Source organism: Pyxicephalus adspersus, chromosome 5, assembly GCF_032062135.1.
Source record: "Pyxicephalus adspersus chromosome 5, UCB_Pads_2.0, whole genome shotgun sequence".
NCBI lineage: Eukaryota > Metazoa > Chordata > Amphibia > Anura > Pyxicephalidae > Pyxicephalus > Pyxicephalus adspersus.
Genome location: NC_092862.1, coordinates 32,090,965 through 32,111,743, shown reverse-complemented (window position 1 = coordinate 32,111,743; position 20,779 = coordinate 32,090,965). Strand labels below are relative to the sequence as shown.

At 38.3% G+C, this 20,779-nt stretch overlaps 1 protein-coding gene across 2 annotated transcripts in view; it reads right to left on the bottom strand.

Annotated features, from left to right (window-relative positions):
- The window catches only part of TRPA1 (transient receptor potential cation channel subfamily A member 1), a 64,026-nt gene that overhangs the window by 9,884 nt on the left and 33,363 nt on the right, over window positions 1-20,779 (bottom strand). For both annotated transcript variants that reach the window (XM_072411060.1, XM_072411061.1), the window contains exons 11-20: window positions 14,944-15,044; window positions 14,678-14,847; window positions 13,416-13,580; window positions 11,976-12,090; window positions 10,373-10,539; window positions 7,250-7,340; window positions 6,718-6,777; window positions 6,533-6,631; window positions 1,175-1,245; window positions 696-846 (exon numbers count right to left, since the gene is read on the bottom strand). In XM_072411060.1, coding sequence (XP_072267161.1) covers window positions 696-846; window positions 1,175-1,245; window positions 6,533-6,631; window positions 6,718-6,777; window positions 7,250-7,340; window positions 10,373-10,539; window positions 11,976-12,090; window positions 13,416-13,580; window positions 14,678-14,847; window positions 14,944-15,044 — 1,190 coding nt within the window. The remainder of the gene's footprint in view (window positions 1-695; window positions 847-1,174; window positions 1,246-6,532; window positions 6,632-6,717; window positions 6,778-7,249; window positions 7,341-10,372; window positions 10,540-11,975; window positions 12,091-13,415; window positions 13,581-14,677; window positions 14,848-14,943; window positions 15,045-20,779) is intronic.

Below are 20,779 nucleotides of genomic sequence, written 5' to 3'. Positions count from 1 at the left end.
CTAAATCTTATGAGTGGCCCGGCGCTGAAATGCCCTCCTCGTTGAAATAGCGCCGCTACTAAAATTCCCGGCATTATTTGCGTCTATAAAACAGTCCAATGCGGGGCCATGCATAGGCAGAGAGCCGGCTGGTCTATAGACGCAAGTGATGCCGGTAATTGTAGTACCAGCGCTATTTCAATGCAGCGGCGGGGCAGCCACTTAATATATAGTATTCCATTGGGGGCAAAAAAAAAAAACATTAGGAGCCAGATTTTGCCCCCAGGCCAGAGTTTTACACCCCTGGCCTATATGATGAAACACTGGTGACTGGTGCAACTAGCTTTACTATTTATCTGTTTCCCCTGCTGTAGGTTGTAGCTCCTGCTACCAGTTCATAGTTTTGTAGGAACATAGTAAACCATGGGATAAGGGATTCTGAAAACTCCAGGTATTGAATACATATAGTGGACAGAGCAATCCTGCCTCCTGTGGTCTGCAGCACCAAACTCACAAGCCACAGACCAGCACCAGTCTGCGGCCCGGGGGTTGGGGACCTCTGGTCTAATCTCATGGAGAAGTGGGGCCCTAAAATGTGCAAATGGAGATATTTTAAAAGTATGATCATCTGCTGCAGATGATGTGAAAATGTTTTGCTGCATGTCCTAGCTAAACAATCTACTCCATCCATATTGTTGGTTAGTTTATCGAAATACCTGCAGTTCCAGTGGTTTAAGATTTGAATTTGTTGAATTGTTTAACTGGCTTTCAGGTACAGAAGCACTCATTATCAGCAGAGTGAGAGGAATAAGTCCCAGTGAGTAGATTGCAAGGTTAATTAAATGTGCCTTAAATCCATAGGCCCTCCTAAAAGACAAAAAAAGGAATCAGTGGAACTTAATGCAAATTAAAACATTTAGGTTTAACATTGGGGTTAATTTACTAAATAAGTTTAGGCTGTTTACTTAGCAAAGTAAGGTATGTATTATTCCTTTCCAAAGAAAAAATACTTAGGTAAGTGAATGTGGCAAAAAAAATCCCTGTGCAACAAATAGGCATTCATGTGCAAAAAAAATAAATAACAGGATGCACTTGCACTTGTTAAACAAACAACCAGAACTTATTAGGAAAGGTAAAGAAGGAAGGAAGTTGACCACTTCAAGGGTCATTTAAACGCCATCTGTAATATACGTACCATTTCATAAGCAAATATTCTTTACAAACTGGATGCGAGAGGAGTTCAACACGGTTGTGATGTACCATGGCCTGTATATTGAAACAGAAAATGAGAAATGTGAAAAATTGAAAGAAAAATGTCATGACCCATTTAGATACATCTTCTATTTGACTGGGGAGACTAATAGATATAAATATATATGACAAATATATAGAAAAATATGATTACTAATAACAAAGCAGGTCAATAGGCATGGGCAAGTTTTATTAACCTTTAAATTTTTTTGTGAACAGGGGTGGTTGGCAATATATATATATATATATATATATATATATATATATATATATAGTTACATAGTAAGTCAGGAAAAAGACATAGGTCCATCAAGTTCAACCATTAGGGAAGTAAACATCCCAGATAAAAAAAACCCTATGGACATAGTTGGTTCAGAAGAAGGCAAAAAAAACCCTGGTACAATTTGCTCCAACAGGGGAAAAAAATTCCTTCCTGATTCCATGAGACAATTAGATATTTTCTGGATGAACAGTCTCTGTTATCTTTACTTTAAAGCTTTAATACCCAGTTATATTCTTTGCTTCTAGAAAAGCATCCAGCTTTGTCTTAAAGCAATCTATAGTAGTTGCTAAAACTTCCCGAGGGAGCCAATTCCACATTTTCACAGACCTTACAATGAAGAATCTCTTCCTTATCTGGAGCTTAAAATTCTTTTCCTCCAGACGCAAAGAGTGCCCTCTTGTCCTTTGTAATGAATAGTTGACAAGAGAGTTCTCGATATGGACCATTTATAAATTTATATAGGGTGATCATATCCCTCCTTAAGCCTCTCTTCTCAAGGGAGAATAGATTCAGTTCATCTAATCTCTTCTCATACCTGAGTTCCTGCATTCCTTTTATTAGTTTAGTTGCCCTTCTCTGCACTCTCTCCAATTCCACAATGTTCTTTTTGTGAACTAGTGCACAAAAATGGACTGCATATTCCAGATGTGGTCTGACCAATGTTTTGTACTGGGGCAGGATTATGTATTGATCTCTGCAATCTATTCCTCTATTAATACAAGAAAGTTCTAGCTTTAAATATTGCAGCTTGGCATTGCATACTAATATTAAGTAGATGATCTACCATACCCCCAGATCCTTTTCTATTTTTGACTCCCCCAGATGTATTCCCTTTGGGACAGTATGAAGAATGCATGTTGTTAGCCCCCAAATGCATAACTTTACATTCTTCAATATTAAATGTCATTTGCCACTTTCAGAGCAGACCATTCAGAGTATGAATCATTTATCACGACTCTCTGGATGCGGTCTTTAAACCTATTCCCTATCCATTTACAGATTGACTTTTCTAAATCTACTGACCCTAACTTACATAGTAACCAACTGATAATCCACTGTTTACCTGTTTACTTACTTTGTCTTGTAAAGAGAGTAAATTTGTTTGACAACTTTGGTCATTCTTGAATCCATGCTGACTATCATTTATTATAATATTTTCTAGCAGAAACTCCTCTATGTGGGTCTTTATCAAAGTCTCTAGGACCTTTTCAGGTATGGATGTTAAATTTACCAGTCTGTAGTTACTTGATAATTACTTTGCTCCCTTTTTGAAGATAGAAACCACATTGGCCTTATGCAAATGTTTTGGTACCATGCCAGTGATTTAAAAGTCTCTAAAAATTACAAACAATGGATTTGAAATAACTGAGCTCAGCAATTTGAGGACACATGGATGTAATCCATCTGGTCCTGGTGCTTTGTCAACCCTAATTTTGCCCAACTGTTTCTGAATCATATCAGTTTGAGCCATTGTGGCTCATTTAAGGCAGTGACAATAGTGAATTGCTATTAGCAATTTGGACTTCAGTTCGGCCATTTTCCTTTGTGTACAAAGAGCTAAAAAAAAGTGTTTAGTCCGCCTTTTCTTTATCCTCAGTTACCAACCCAGTGACATCCTTTAAAGGGTCTACATGCTCAGATCTGATCTTTTTGCTAATTATATATTTAAAGATTTTTTTGGATTTGCCTTACGTTCTTTTTTAATCTGTCTCATATTGAAGCACATGTTATCTCCTTTTTACATCTTTTGTTATATTCCTTACAGGTTTTCAGATGATGAAGGTGATCGATCCTTCATTTTTATATTTTGTAATGTCCTTTTCTTCATCTTTATGTCTTTTTTAACATTAGTTGTGACCCACATTAGGTTTTAATTTTAGCCTCTTAAACCTATTACCCATTGGAATATATTTTTCGGTGTGTTTGTGTAGAACAGACTTGAAACATTCCCATTTCTGTTCTGTGTTCTTTGACGTCAATATTCTCTCCCCTTCCAAGTCACAGGGAGAAAATTTGCTCTCTTAAAATTGAATGTTTTTATCTCTCCTGTTTTTGCTTCCTGTTTACAGCTTACATTAAATTAAATCATATTATGGTCACTGCTACCCAGATTACCTTTTAATATTTACATTTGTTATAAGCTCTGCATTGTTGGAAAAAACTAGGTTCAGCAAAGAATCATTTCTAGTTGCGGCATCTGAAAACTGTACCATAAAATTATTTTGTATTAAATAAAAAAAAATTCCACCCTTTTGCTGTACCTGTAGTGCTGTTACTCCAGTCAATGTTAGGGTAGTTAAAATCTCCCATTATTAAAACATTTCCAGCTTTTGCAGTCATTTCTATTTGTGCTAGTAGTTGATTATTTCTTCCTTAGCACTGGGGGCCTATAGCAGACTCAACATCATCACATGCTCAATCGACAATTTCTTTTTTCACATTCACTTTCAGATCACTTCTCACATGCAGACACCACCACATTTGACTATACCCAGAAATATTGACAGCCCAGTCATGTGAAGAACAAAGCCAGGATTCAGCAATGCCAACTAAGTCAAAATGCTCTTCATTCATTAAGGCTTCCAACTCCCCTATTTTGTTTGCCAGACTTCTAGCATTGTTGAACAGGCTCTTTAAATCATTAATTGGCATTTACCAGTGCTGCTTAGTACTGCACAATCCAATGTTTGTGTGTAACATGGGAAACTCCTTATATTTATCCATAACACTCCCCCCAACTATCCTAAATCCACCCTTGACTATTTACTGACCCCTGTCTTACCTTTCTGCCACCTTAGTTAACTGTCCCACCCCCTCTGTCCTAGTTTAAATATCCCTCCATTTCCTTAAATCTTTCCCCTAGCAAAGCAGACCCTATTCCAATTAGGTGCTAACTATCTCTGGCATACAGGTTGTACCCCAATGGAAAGACAGCCCAGTGATCTTAGAACCCAAATCCTTCCCTTTTACACCAGGAGTTAAGCCATGCATTTAGCTGTCCAAGCTCGTTCTGCCTTTCCTATGTTGCGCATGGCACAGGCAATATTCCATAGAATATAACCTTGGAGGTAATTTCCTTCAACTTGAAACCTAGTTCTTTAAAATGATTTTTAAGGATCCTCCATCTCTCATATATCCTGTCATTGGTTTCAACATGGACCAAGACAGCTTGCTCATGACCAGCCTATCCCAGTAATTTGTCCATTCGGTCTACCACATGCCAAACCCTGGTACCAGGGAGGCAGCAAACCATCCAGTTGAATGGATCCGGGCGACAAACTATTCTATCAGTCCTCCTGATCATAGAATATCCTATGACAACCAATTGTTTATGCCTTCCTGCATTGCCTTTTCCACCCCTACTAGATGGGCTGCTCTCCCGGCTGCTAGGAGTAGCAGTAACATCTAGGGCTGCCACCACTGGGTTTGGCACCTGCACATCTTCACATAACTTTGCAGATTTGTTAGGGTACTGAAACATATATTATACATGTAAACCCCAGGTTACATACGAGATAGGGACTGTAGGTTTGTTCTTAAGTTGAGTTAGCATGTAAAACAGAACAGGTTCATTATTTTCATAAACGCAATTTGGACAGATGTTTGTCTCTGTATATTATTAGGCAGCAGGGTATCAGTTACTGTATAAAATCCTCACTGTGAGTGTCTTGGTCATTAAAGAGTTACAAAAGGCTGCAGAAAGAGCTCACCCGTCTAAGATTACCTACAACCAATCTGAACATTGCGAACATAGCTTCAATCAAAGAAATTAAGGCCCCTTCTACACTTGCCATAGAAAAGCACACTGTTGACTGCTCCTAAGTGCAAAGTCATGGTAGTGTGAGCCATGGAGCCATTTGCATGCAATTGCAGAGGAGAAAAAGCAACTGTGTGGCCAAAAGCTATTTGATGCTTTCTAAAACTCCATCAGCCTGCAGCAAAACACTGTGGTCAAATGCAAGTCTGAAATAGCCCTTAGTGTTGCTGCATTTAATGAGTTGATTTACTTTAAGTAATAGTGACCGCTTACTTAATTTAATGTGAGAGTAAGTGTGGTATGAACTGGATCAATTTACCTCCCTAAAGAAGGTAACCCCGAGTGTGACTTGGGTTAGAAAAAAGTTGCTGAAAGAGGTAACCACGAGTCACACTCAGGGTAGGTAATCCTATGGGAGGTAATAGTAAATAGAGCCTTACCTGATCCGCCGGCATCCTGCGTCCGTCCATCTCCACGATCTCCATCTTCTTCTCTCTTCTTCCGGCTGGGTTCTGCATCCGATGAGTCACCAGGGAGTTCCCGGTGACGTCGGTGTGTGTACGTTGCCGGTGGGGCGGGGTGGGAAATTCAAAATCCATTTGTATTGCATTCAATACAAACTAACTGTATTGAATGCAATGCATTGGATTTATATGTGTAAAAGCAGTACATTGTTTTCAAGAACATTTATTTTACAGTATATATATTAGTATGAGTATAATATGCATTTTTATAAAAAAAAAAAAAAATTAAAAATTAAAAGATTTTTTTAAATATATAGATTTTTAATTAATTTAATGTATTATTTTTACATGATTTTGTGTTTCAAACTTTATTATACTCATACTAATATATTATATTGAATGAGTATAATGAAATTTTTTGAGTATAATGAAATTTGAGTTTTAATGAAAAACAATGTACCGCTTTTAGACATATAAAAGCGAAAAGAAATGAACTGCTAGGGAGGTTTAAAAAAAAGTGATGGGTTTCTGTTTTATTACAATGCAGAATTTCTGTAGTAACCCGCAGCAGCAAATCACACGTCATTCACTGGTCTGAGTACAGTAACTTAAGATCAGGTTACTGTAGCTTATTGCACTTTGCATATTCTCGCTCCCCTTCTGTAAGTGCACAATACCTTTTGTGCAAGCTCTTTTTCTAGTAGTTTTATACATCTAGTTGTTACAATCAAATCCTTCAATGTTAATATTTGAAATTTACTATAATGTCAGCATTAATATATTATCTTGTTGGCTTACATTTAACGTGGTCAGAGGCTCATATACCGGACTTTTCTTCTTTTCGCTTGCCTTCTTAAATGTCAGGGGGCATTGTAGATATCTGAAGTTGTATTCAATCTACCGAAACAAATTATACAGTTTAAAGAACTATCGGCACATATAATATGTATGTAATGATTTATTATACATATCATGAAACTTACAAAGAAATTTGGACTCTTCTTGTCTCCAGGTGATTCAGTCATACATCTGTCCAAAAGATTCTGAAAGTTAAAGAATGCATGGATTACTGCTACAGTATATACAGGTAGTATTTAATATTTTTGCCTTAAAATGGAACTAAAGTTTCCAGATTTATACTTAGGCAGGGTTGTATTGCAGAAAAAGGCAGGTGATGTCCCTTCTGCAAATAAAAAAAACATACCTGCCTGATCTAAAAGTATGCAAAGTCTTTTAAAAAAACAAAAGTCTGTTCCTGTTGGCAAGCTTTAGAGAAATACCCTTTTACTTTGTGTAGAAGTAGTGGTGTCTATGTAGGGGACTAATATGTCCCCTGCTGAGTCAGGGATAGTTCTATTTAATTACCAGGGTCTATATGTGGTCTGAACTGCAAAACTTCAGGTATGATTCAACAGAGGACCATACAAGAGATCTGTTAAGAGATTGACACTAGCATAATTGTATATAAATAGTAATTCATACAATCTTCTATCCTAAAGTACAAACTTTACTTACTTTGAAGCTTTCAGGAAGATGATAAACCATTTCAGATATAGGGCACTTGTAGTTAGAAGCATCCGAATATGTTACCAGCACCTCCTCCCACCTGTAGAATAATAAATGAAAGTAGAGATCTTCACCATGTTATTGGATGGAAATATAACAGAGTATTAGGTATTAAGCATACATTTTGTTTAGTAAGCATTAGGAATAATTACATTTGTATTATATCAAACATTTAAATGCCTTTAAATTCATATACATATATAACGCTTTAGGCTCACCACCAGTGCATCTCCTAGTGAGGACATGTCACAATGGGTTGGGGATTTTACCACATAAAATAATACACCTTCTTCATGCATTAACAGTTCAATGTATTTAAGGGGTCTTTTTTATCAAGAAAAGGTGATCAGATAAAAGATTGACACTTATTTCTCCAGGTTTTCTTTTGTTTGCAAACTATTTTTTTGGTGGTGATCACAGTAATAGAGTGCTGGCAGGCACTGTAAAAGTTAGCACCCTTAGGCTAGGATCTTTCACGATCCTTTCCAACAACAAAAGACTGAAAGATGAATGAGTGCTGTACAAACAGAGCAGTTCTGCCCAATGGAGAGGGGAGAGAAAAGAACGAAAGAGTGGCAACCCACTGCACCCTCTTCCCTTCACTTTTATTGCAGTCATTTGTCTTTCGTTATTCGTGGATCTGCCCGGTCAGATCCATGAACGATGTCAGACAACCACTGTGCACGTCAGCCTTATAAATACATTAAGGCTGACAATCTCCAGGTCCTGTCACTTTCACCTACGCAACATCTCCAAAATCCGCCCCTATCTGTCCCCTGAGACCACCAAACTCCTTGTACATGCTCTTATCATCTCCCATCTGGACTACTATAACCTCCTCCTCCATTTCACCTTAGAATCAAATTTAAGCTCCTGTGCTTTGCCTTCAAATCCCTACACAGTTATTGTCCCACTTACATTTTTGACTTGGTAAAAAAATACTCCCTCTGTCGCTCTCTCCGCTCCTCCAATGACCTACTAATGACTTCCTCACTCATAACCTCATCACACGCACAGATACAAGACTTCTCTAGAGCTGCCCCAACTCTCTGAAATGGTCTTCGTTGTCCTATTCGGCTTGCTGCTACTTTCTGCTCATTTAAAAGAGCTCTCAAAACCCATTTTTTCAAACTTGCCAACCCAACTTCTTCTGTCTTCTGAAACCATCACTACTTCCCTCCATTACGTATCTCCCCTCCTATTGTGTGTGAAATTCCCCCATCTACTAGATTGTAAGCTCTTCGGGGCAGGGTTCTCTCCTCCTGTATCACTGTCTGTATTAGTCTGTCATTTGCAATCCCCATTAAATGTACAGCGCTGGGTAATATGTTGGCACTATATAAATCCGGTTTATTAATAATAATAATAATAATAATAATAATAATGTAGAGGGTACCAGCCTCTAGTGGATGCTTACTGGTACTGTGTATGGAAGTGCAAAATTGATTAACTGAAAGTTTCAAACAAAAACTGATTCCTAATAAAGGCTTTACCCACTTTTAAAGTAACAAATGCTAATGGGTGATCGTCAGGTGGTGATTGGTCTCCAGTTGGTAGGTCTCAAATGACAAAAAGTAATCACAAATGACAAAAAGTAATACGATTTTTACCTGACTGCCACTTTAATAAATGGGGCAAAAAGAAAATTGCCATATTTTGTATCAATAATGCAACATTTCTGGCAAAAATACTGTTTATCCTTGATAAGGACCATTATTCTAGGTGCTGAGATTTTAGTACTAATAGTTTTTGGCACAAATCCCCAAAAATAGTGCACATACTGTAGCTCTCTAACCTTTTTTTCTACATGAAACCACTTAACACTTTCCTGCCTAAAAACTTTCCACACCGTCATCTGATGATTTTATTGTCAGTGTCTTCCTATTCCAGTGAAAATGTTAAACCTTTACCCTGTTCCTGTAACATTTCCTCCACTGGCAGGTAACACAGGATCACAGGACATGGAATCTAAGCATCATCTGGTCTTCCCTAGAGCACCTGCAAGGGGTGATGGGCCAGTAATCCTAGTAACTTCTGGGCTTTTTGCTGCCACCAGGTCATGGCCCCCAGGGTTCCCCCACCAGAGGGTGGACTAGCGGAGGTAGGTTTCTATGTGGAGACCACAGGCAAGGCAGTGCCAGTACATAGGGGGAAGGTTAGGGCAAGAGGCCGGCAAGGAGGCATAGGTAATCAGGCAGAAGGTGAGGGCAGAGGGCATAAAAGGTGGCATCAGTAAACAGGCAGAAAGTCAGGACAACTGACAGGCAAGGCAACATCTGTAACCAGGCTAAAGGTTAAGGCAGGCGGGAGGCAAGGTGGTGTCAGTAACCAGTCAGAATGTCAGGGCAGGTGGCAGCCAAGGTAATGCAAGTAACCAGGCAGACAGGACACGGTAAAGGGTAGGCACACACTAGGGAGAGTACCAACCGCTAAGAAGCTGGTCCAAAGTCACAGCAGTCAGTTAGGGCTCAGCAGGGTGCAAGCACAGAGACCAGCGTGGGATCTGGACAGACGTATTGCAGAGAGCCACCATGGGATCCTCCAGGTAAGCTGACAGTTCCTTAGCACCCCCCCCCCCCCCCCTAATATTAAATCTAAACCTTGAGTGGACTTGAGAGACCATGACTGAGACTAAAGATAAAGTTTTATGCAGGTATAAAGTGCAGTTACCTAAAAATTTCTGCACATATCCCCCACAGATTAAAAACATTTTTACATGCGGCTGAATGCCAAGCTCCAGTGTTTTCTCATGTTGTTATAGCTTGCCTGGCCTTTGTTCTCCCTATGCATTCCTATTGAACAGGGAGGGTTAGGGACATCTAACATACAGACGACTCCTAGATACAAATGGGCTTCCCTGCTCGTTCGTGTGCAAGACCGAGGCTTCATAGGGGGGAGAGGGGCAGTTTGCATGACTTGCAAAAAAAACTTTTGCTAAACACAGCTGAGACTGAGCTTTTTCTGCAGCCACTTGTATCTCTTTATTGACCAAGAAAAACTCACACCTGTATGTTGTCAATATTATAACGGTGGACTATTTATATCTTTTTCCAAATATAATTTTTTCTTTACCTTTCACTTTGAATTGAAGCATATACAACATCTTTATGCCCTGAACGTATAGCCTCATGAACAAAGGAAGCTTCATTTACATTTAAAGTGATGGCTGCCCCACTTTCCAGCAATAGGGCAACTGCTTTGGCGTGTCCTTCTTTAGCAGCCAGGTGCAGAGCAGTGTTCTTAAACAGAGAATGCATAATGTTAGTAACCTATTTTATTTCTTTCAGGCTTCTACAGCAAGGCAACCATGTAATGATGTGTAGTAAACCATAGCAGCAGATCTCAAAAATGTACTGACCTAGAGGCTATAAACCATAATTTGCATATAACCAACAGTAATTTACACCAATTTTAAACAACAGATTAGTATAATTTCTACTCTGGTAAATAATATCTGGGTTGCATAGATCATAAAATTCATGGAAAGACAGACATTTATCTTTTTTAACACAGTTTACCACTAGATGCATATGGTTATATTTGTTTGTTGTAGTGCACTTAAACACATGTACAATGTACTGTACTCCCTTGGGGCATGAGGGTGCTAATTAAAATGAATTCCATTGCAAGGTATTGTACTGTGTGTAATGCGTTGTGCTCATGTACAGTAACTGCAAATTCAAGATTGTGAATGGGCCTTAAACAACTTACATTAGTTGATGTAGACATCCAAGTAAAATTTGGAAATAAATATCAAGTTTTCCTTTAAGTAAGCAGTAGAAGCAAACAACAACTTATCCTTACAAACCCAGGCCACTGAAGCTCAAATAAAGGATACTGGCTTGGTTTTGCACCAAGCAATGGGACCCCCTTTTAATGAACACCTTGTCCCCAGGAAATTACACATATTTGAGATTCAGAGATGCATTTGCAAAATGCATTTGTAGGTTCCTACAACTTCTAGGTGTTGACAGTCTTTTGGGATGAGTTTAAACTTTAGAAGCACACACCTAATACTAAGACAACTCCCCGCTAATGTTCCAATGTGAATCTTGTTCTAGTTCCAGTTTTCTGACTGCCGTTTTTTGGACACTGATATTTCCCACCCGAAAGCCTGATCTCCTAGGCACTCAGCCTACTTCCTTAAATACATAACATGTATAGAGCTAAGCCTTCTAGGTTCCAGTCTGTTGGACCTGTTGGGCTAGAACCCTTACTTCTAAAATTGTTCTCAATCACAAACCCAAGTTTTATACAGTGCACCTCTATCATATCTCTCTGGATCATTCTCTAGAGAGTATGGCAGAGAGCAGGGAGAATTTTCTCAGAACACAGGATTCTTTAAAACATCAAACAATTTTTTAAAAAACTATTGCGTTTAGGGGACACACCCCTACATATAACATGACTTAACCTGTATGGAGTTGTGAAATTCCTACCATTCACATACTTTGAGCCCATTTGGACAGAAGTCAATTATCCTAGTTTAATTGAGAAAATTATAGCCAATCCCTTAGCTACATGGAAAGATTGTGTTCCCTGTGAGAACTAAATTGAAGAAGACTCAATAGTTTTTACATTAATACATTCTAAAATACATTTTTAGTCCTAGATATCACTAGGATACATAAAAAACAAAAACAGTGCATTAGAATTGCATGCTTTTAAAATGTACCTTTTCTTTGTCTGGTTTATCCATGAGAGAAATAGATGTATCCAAAAGTGTCTTGATGGTTCGTGTAAAACCTCCATATGCTGCATAGTGCAGAGCAGTCCATCCGCGATAGTCACTATTCCACAAAGAATACATTCATAATAAAATTTAAGTTAATCAAGTAGATGTAGACCCTAACTTAATACCATGTAGCTTGCTAAATTTCTGTGTTTCATTCATAAAAATACAAATTCTTGTTTTCCCCCTTTATTTCTTCCTGTGTTACATGAGATCACCTTAAGGCATTTTCCATCTACATGAAACTATTCCAGTAATGGCTGCATAGCATTTCTCATATATACAAACTATAACATCAGTGGATCATGTCTGTGTAATATATGTTGAAATGACCACTTGAACACCTTTTACCCTCCACTTCTCCAAAACACAAAACAGTTGTCCTTTCTCCGCTTTGCTGCCCTAAACTTGAAAAAAAAAAAGCTTCTGTGTTACAATGGGCATTTTACCATCATACCAATGAGATACCTGGTAATGCCATGCAGCCCAAGACCTGCGAGAAGATGATGCAGCACAGTGCAGGACTGATTTCTCTTGAGATTTGAGTTATTCAACTATCCTGTAATATCTTGATACAAGGATTATGACACCTAGTCACCACAGAAAACAACTAGAGGAACTGCACTGAGAAGTGGGCTTTATTTACTTTTTACTCTGCTCCACTTTAAGTTGCACACAGGCTACAATATACATGCACATTTTTTAAAACAAGAACAAAAGAATGTACTATTTCGCTTTAAAAAAAATGGACACTTATGAAGACTAATACCTGGTTCTAGACATAAGTTCCCAAGGCAAGTCTCAGCTCACCCAGAGAGGCACTTCTGTACTTCTGTACACAGGTCTGCCAGCCTGCCTGTATGCCCCAACATACCACAAGAGCCTACTTTTTGCTCCCACCATTTGTGCTGCAGCACAGGGGAGTACCCAGAAATGGCGATGGTATTGTCAATAACAAGTCTATATAAATTGATCAGTTTTAAAGCTAAACATCAAGCAGTTAGCTAAACACAGTTGAGTTGTTGAGCAGGTAGGGTATTCTGACCATCTGTCAATAAATTGTGTTTCTGTTTACCTAGTATTGAAATAAAACAGGGGGCAGCCGTACTAGATGAATGACATGACTTTTTTCCTACTGCAGTTAAGCAAGACAGCCTAGTCATCTCCACAACCACAGCTTAGCCTACTGTGAGCCTATTGAGCCTATAGTGAGCCTATTGAACAGTGAGACACAAGAAGTAATAGCCTTCTCTTCTACAGTCACCAAAATATATATATCTTACTTAATTTGTTTTAAACTTTGTACCTCCCCCTTTCAGACTTAGTTCTCAGTCATGTTTTGTGCAGGATATATGTCCCATTGATACAGGCATATTTTGTTACCATAACATGAGGGCTCCCTTCTTCAGCAGAAGAAAGACAATTCTGTCATGCCCATTTTGTGCAGCCAGGTGCAGAGGTGTCATTCCCTTTTCATCGCCTTCATTGAGAAGCCGGGCATCTGGAGCAAACCTCAGGAGTCTGTCACAAGTATTGTAACGGCCATAGCTGAATTATTGAAAAATATTAAAGTAATTAATTACATTAGATCATGCACTAACATCTAACAGGTTGTAATGTAACTATATTGTACACAGTAGCAGCGACAATGCATGTAAATCTACTTGTGATGGGCTTAATGAATGCAATGTAAAATGAAAAATGCGGTTTGATTAATGCAAGGGAAAAACTTAAAGCAGGAAACTAAACTAGATTTTCTAATTCCTATGCATGTAATTAAATAAAAATGCAACAGGCATACTGTGAGAGCTTAGGTATTCTAATGAGTTTTCAAGTTTTCCAGATATGCACTGTATGTCCTAAAATAAAACATAGATAGGATTTAATGACTGCAATCTGAAGATACAACAATAATTCAATTACTAGTAAAAATATGAAATTTTATGTTTTTGTTTGGTAAATTAGACAAAAATCAGGACTTTATGGCAAGATATCTTGGAATAAATTGAAAAGGCCAATTGAAGGAAAGTTTTAGGGGCCCCTGAGAATTTTGAAAATGCCTTTCAACTATCCTGGACCTATTCAATCACATTCATAATGAGCAAACACATAGGGCCTGATTTATTAAAGCTCTCCAAGGCTGGAGAGGATACCCTTTCATCAGTGAAGCTGGGTGATCCAGCAAACCTGGAATGGATTTTTCAATGTCATTTTCTATTTGCTTTGAATCCTGTGAATCCTGATTTTGTTTTGAATCCTGGACCAGATTCATTCCAGGTTTGCTGGATCACCCAGCTTCACTGATGAAAGTGTATCCTCTCCAGCCTTTGAGAGCTTCAATAAATCAGGCCCATAATCAAAGTAGATGGGGTGCATGATAAGCAGTCTTATCCCTGAACAATTGCAATAGACTTTGAAAATACATCACTGGTGTCTGATTAATGCTTTGAAATTGCTTGGTCCAGTCCGGGGTCTACTACATCAGGGGTAATCGGTTTAAAAAAATATTGATTTCCAAGCCTACTTATTATTGGCAGAATCATATTAGGTCATTATGGCATTACCACAAGTATGCTGAGAGTTGCTCATACAAATATTACCTGACATTCATTATTGTTGTGTTGCATGCAAAATAGTAATCTTACCAAGCTGCAAAATGCAGAGCTGATCTTTTATCCTTGCTTTTAGAATACAGGGACACATTGAGTCCCATCAGGTTGCTCACAGAATTTGGAACGCCATGGCGACAGGCGTAATGCAGAGGTGTGCAGCCGTCTACATCTTCATTACTGACAAGTAGCTTGATGTCTTCCCTCTAGTTGGTGGGTACATTAGTGTATATATAGATTATGTTGTATGCCAACCTTGTTATGTATTTGCCAGTTGTGTTTAGATATTTTAAGTGACATACCTGAAGAATTTCAGCATTAATGTTTTTTAAACCTCCAGGCTGTAAAACTGTCAGGTGAAGAAAATTCCGCCCATAGTTATCCACTAGCTTTATATCTGCTCCTAAAACAATAGAAATGAAATGCAAAAAATTATATTAATGTTCTTCTTTTTCCTGTTTTATTTGTATACATCCGTCCTTTTTAGGGAACCACCAATAACGTGGTAATAATGTACCATTAACCCACCAAGGGTTAATGGTACATTATTTCTTTCCTATTAATCAAAAGCAAATTAAAAACTAATTTCTCTTTGACATTTTTTGAAAGTCTCTTTAGAAAACCCATACTGGTCTGAGAATTCAGGGTTATGCATTATAGGTTTACACTGCGTGTAAATGAAGGATTGTACAATTCAAAAAAATATGTAAAAAATATCAAATTTATATTTTTAATGAAAAAATTGATTTAAATTTAGTACAGCTGTACAGCACAAATTTCAACTTAAACTAAAAAGCATGGTGTTTCTTTAACACCTGAAGAAACAAAGAGTAATGTTTTTTTTTTTACTTAAAAGGAAGAGCAGTGAGGATCTGGTGTAGGCTTATGATACTTTACGATGTGTAGCAGTAGTGTCAGTTACTGTAAAAAATCCTCACTGTGAGTTAATCACAAACAAAAAAAACTTTATGGAGCCTAGACATTCATTAACTTCTGGAGCAAGCTGTGCTTTGATATGCAAAAAGAAACAACTGCAGAGTTTGTCTAGTGATTTGGTGGGAAATGTTTTGTGCGGGAAATGTTTTGTGGGTGGAATTTTGGTGGGAAAAAGGTGAAAGAAGGGGAAGCATTGGTGTTTGGGGGGGGGGGGTTTGGTGATAGGCGAGTTGACCTAGCTATGTCTTGCCACAGTCATGGTCATTAAAGGGTTACAAGAGGTCATGCAGACCTCTCCCCTTCCCCCATATCAAGCCTTCCTCCTGCATGCAAGCGAGCAGGGAAGCCCTGTTCGAATCAAGAAGTTGTCTGTATGTCGAATGTCCTTAACTCAGGGACTGCTATACAAGGAATTTTTTTTTGGAAATGAGCAGTGCAAGCAGAATAAGAGAAGGAGGACCTTTATATTTCACTGTTTCGAATAGCTGTGTGATTTTGGATATACTTTTTGTATATTGGTATTGTTGTTTTTGTTTTTACAAATATACATACCTGTCAGGAAGTGAGTGGGATTTTAACTGAAATGGACAGGGCTTATGTCTGACAACGGGCAAGCATTAGAGTATAAAAGGGAGTTCCTTGTAAAATACAAATTTAAACATCAGAATGTTCATTAAAAAAACACTATTCAGCAAAAATTTCTCGGTTATCATACATTAAATGTACCTTCCAATTTGTTCTGTGTAGCTGAAATTTTTCTGGACATATCTATGTGTGCAAGGGCATGGAACTCCAGGTTGAACATGTATAACTTTATAAACTACCTTAGAACAGTAGTTCAGTATTCATCACATTTTGCAGTACATATGAAGAACAGCTCAGGGAAATCCAGTCATTTACCAGCACTGTCAAAACTAAATGAGCTTCCCTAATATGCCTGTTAGCTGCAGTTCATCTGTAAGTGTCACTAAAAAGATAAGATAATCCTAAATGGTACACATATATTTTCCACCTGACCCACCTCCCACTCACTTCCAACCTATATATACAAACTATATACAGAGTCTTACAATAAAGACAATGGGTGAATAGCAAATCAGTTTGCTTTAGGTATTGGCTGGATATAGGTAATCATCACCTTTTGATGTGAAAATAGAAAGTAGAGATTAGGAGTTTATGCATGTGTTAGAACATGAATGAGTGTTATTTGTAGACACCGTGCAGTATAGTCATATATGATTCACTCTACATGAACAGTAACTTCCTACAGTAACAAAAGTATACAGTAACTGTATAACAGTAAACTACATTGCATTCTGGTATAAAGGTGCTCAAAATGTCATGAATTAAACAACAAAGACTTCTCTATGTTATCATGCAAAGCTGTCTGCATTTTAGAAAGATTGCTCAGAACTTTAAATGAGGAGAAGCAATTAACCATGACTGAATCATGTTGACAAAAAAATAAATTCTCAGAAAGGTAAATGGAGAAATTAGTAGTGAAGAGAACTATTTGCTGCTGACAAGTTAACTTGTGACTTTCAACGAATGTGAATTTTGGTTGTGGACAAAGGGCGAAACTGTTATAAACCCATACTTGTCCTTGTGAGCATTGCCAAAGAAAGTTAAGGGCAATCTTATATTTTACAGTTTTCAACTGACAGGAAGTAAATGTAGCAGGTAAATACAAAAATTGTTATTAAAGGTGGGGACACCTGTTTCGGTTACAGCTAAGATTTGTACTCTGTTGTGTCCCTGGGTCAGAAGCCTGATGAAAATCATGCACGCATAGTAACAAAAAAAAGTAGAAGTCTGCTATGGTCAGGAAAAACTTAGAGATATTCATTACTACTGATTGTAAATAGCTTGAATAGGGTAATGTTCCTTACTGTCTATTGGGACCTTTTACAGTAGTTTCAAAAATTAAAACAAAATATAATGAAAACAAATATATACATAAAATTGCTATCTTTTTGTTAGAGTTTATTATGGATCTTTTTTTAATGCTTGCAGAAATGCTCTTAAACATATCATGTAAAATTCTTCCTGCTGATATTGAAGAGGATACATGTAGTACCAGTCCATTAACAATTTCCCAATATGAATGGTCAGTATGGGCTACAGTTTACTTGCTGGCTGAGATTATACAGGATTTGAGTAGGGGCACATGACTATCCAGTGGTTAGTAAAAATGTAGCTAAGAAATGTCTCCGAATATAATGTAAAGAGTGGTTTGTTAGTTTGTTCCACCCAAAAGAATAGCCCCAATGGATAATCAAAGAGGAGTGGACTCCTATTTGCCCAGCCTGTGATTACATATCGTGTTTCTGTGGGACGAAGAGAAGAAGAGGAGGGAGGGAAAGCCATGCTTTTAAAGGGCAACCAGAGTTAAATTTAAAAACGCAACATTTTATTGTTACAACAACATAATTTAAAAGATTAAGAGCTGTGTCTCTATAAATGAATCCTAGGCTAACATATAAACACTAGTTTTGCAAAAAATAGCAATATGGTTTAGCATCATACTAGGTTAGCGATGGTGGTAAGGTGTTCAACCTGACACGTTTCGCCCCAACCAGGCTTCCTCAGGGGTAAGGGGAGACTTAGTATTATTGCTGGGGCTTTTTACCGCATTAGGAGTCTTGTGATACCGAATTGCTACTTGTAAGTGATTTGATAGTATGATCGATATCAATTTGGACGTACCTAGTAGGAGTAAATGACAGTGATCCAGCAGGGGAAGACAAAGTGTTGTCTTCTCGTATGGAGTATTTTCGTTGTGGTATGTGGGTGAGCTGCGGGCAGCCGTCCAAAAGGGTATATAGAAAATAATGTAAAGAGTGTCTTATTTTATTGACAGTAGTGCAAAACCAACAAATAGGGGCTATAGTGTTATTTGAAATGCTAGATTTTCCAGAAATGTCAAACAGGGTAGAAATAGGCTGTGATATAATGAATTACAGAGGCAGACATATATTCTGTATACAGATACAAAGTGTACCACTGCACTGGGGATCCTGGGCATTCCTTAGTCAACAGGAGCCAAGTCAATTTGGCAGTACACCCTAAGAGTCAGTTCTGCACAGGAGCCCACTGTTGGCTATGTCAGCCATATATGCTATTTTTTAGCAAATGTTTTCAATCCTGGACCAGATCCATTTCAGGTTTGCTGGATCACCCTGGTTCACCGATGAAAGTCTTCTCTAGCCTTGGAGAGCTTTAATAAATCAGGCCCATTATTACAACTACAAGTTACAAACAAATAGCTCTGAAGTTTACTCTTCATCCTGTTACAAGCTTCAACTTCATGTGTTCTCCAAGCCTTAGCCACACAAATCTCACCACAACACTAGTGGCATCCCTAATATCTATTCATTTCAGTTAACAAAAGATAAAGAACATGAGATTGAAGAAGTCTTTAATTCCAGTACTTCTACAATTAAACAGATTTCAGTCAGCCCGCAAAAAACATAGAATATTATCATGAAGAAAATTTTCACAGGTGGTTTATAGCTTTGTATAAATCTAGCTCCAATGATATGTATCATAAACGGTGTAATAAATGAGGAGTTAATAAATTAAACCTGACAAAGATGAATTTCTCTGAAAGGTAAATGAGAAATTAGCTAAGTGAGCCATAGGCTCATTATACAACACAAAATAAATGAAAGGCAATGTAATAATCATAAGCCAGTACCTCGTAAATCTTTGAAGATAAACAAGGCAAAATAGGATTTATACGTGAACAGAAAATGAAAAGAAGGTTTACAAGGTGACATTGATGAACTGTTGCTGATTCATGATGGTTAGACTGGAAGGAGGGATATTTAGAGTTAAAGTTAACAGTAATATATTTGTTGGTATGTAAGGTAAGGTATGTAATATTGTGTATGCTCTTATATAGTTTTATGCTTCATACTGGACCTTTGTCATGTGACAATATTGTCTGTCTGTTATTGAGAATGTGTTTAAATAAAGTTTAACTCAGTTGTTCTTCTCAGTGAGAGACTTCCTGAGGTAAGAGAAGCATGGAGTCTGTGTGCAGATGCTACTTGTCTAAGGAAAGCAAGAGTTCATAAGATAGGATCAGAGAACAATATTATACCGGTTATCCCTTCTCTTATTATAATGGCAACACGTTATGGGCCCAGGAAAGAAGGAGGAAACCGATGGAACAGACTGCTATTTGATGGAGATGAAAAGAATTATGAACTAGGGGAAACAAAGTTCTTAGGAGACCTGCGCCTGATGAATCTTAAAGAAGCCAACCTGCATGAGCCTTCAGATGAAGCAGTCTTAGATGAGGACAGAAATAAGCAAGAGGAAGCTTATGCTGAGTTATTTCAATTCCTAGATGACAAAAGTCTGTCTCTGATTATGAGAGAAGCAGCAGATGGTGGAAGAAAAGCATTGAAGATTCTGAGAAATCACCATGCTGGCAAAGGTGAGCCACGAATAATTAGCTTATACACAGAGTTAACATCACTTCAGAAAGCTGAAACTGAGAATGTCACAGACTATATCATACGTGCAGAAACAGCCATTACAGTTCTGAGGAATTCTGGAGAGACTGAGTGTCTGATGATTGCTATGATTCCAAAAGGCTTGCCTGAGACATTTACACACTTTGCCATACATGTAATACAAGGTGATAGAACAATGACCTTTTTTGACTTTAACCTCCCAACCGCTAACCCCGTACTTTTTGGTCCCAAAAATTTTTGCTACTTTGGATAACCCCTTACTTTTTCGTCTATATTAAAATCTAACTTACCTGGTCCCGCTGTGCTCATCCAGCGTCAGGTCCGTGTTCCCGCGTCAGGTCCGTGTTCCCGCGTCGGGTCCGTGTTCCAGCGTCGTCCTCCAGCGTCGGGTGTCCTCTCCTTAGAAGAAAAAAACGGCCGGCTTCCTCTTCTAAGCCGGCCAGCTTAGAAGAGAAAGCCAGCCAGCTTAGAAGAGGAAGCCGGCTGGCTTTCTCTTCTAAGCCAGCTGGCTTCCTCTCCCTCCGTGGCTTCCCCTCCCTCCTCTCCCTCTCCCTGTCCAGCGTCGATCGCTGGACAGAAAAAAAAAAAAATACTCACCTTCTCCCTCCGCTTCTCCGGACACATCCGTCCCCTTCCTTGTTCAGCCGGCGAGTGCAGTGACGATCACCGGGGTTTCCCGGTGACGTCGCTGCATGCGTTGGCGCGGGAGGGAGGCGGG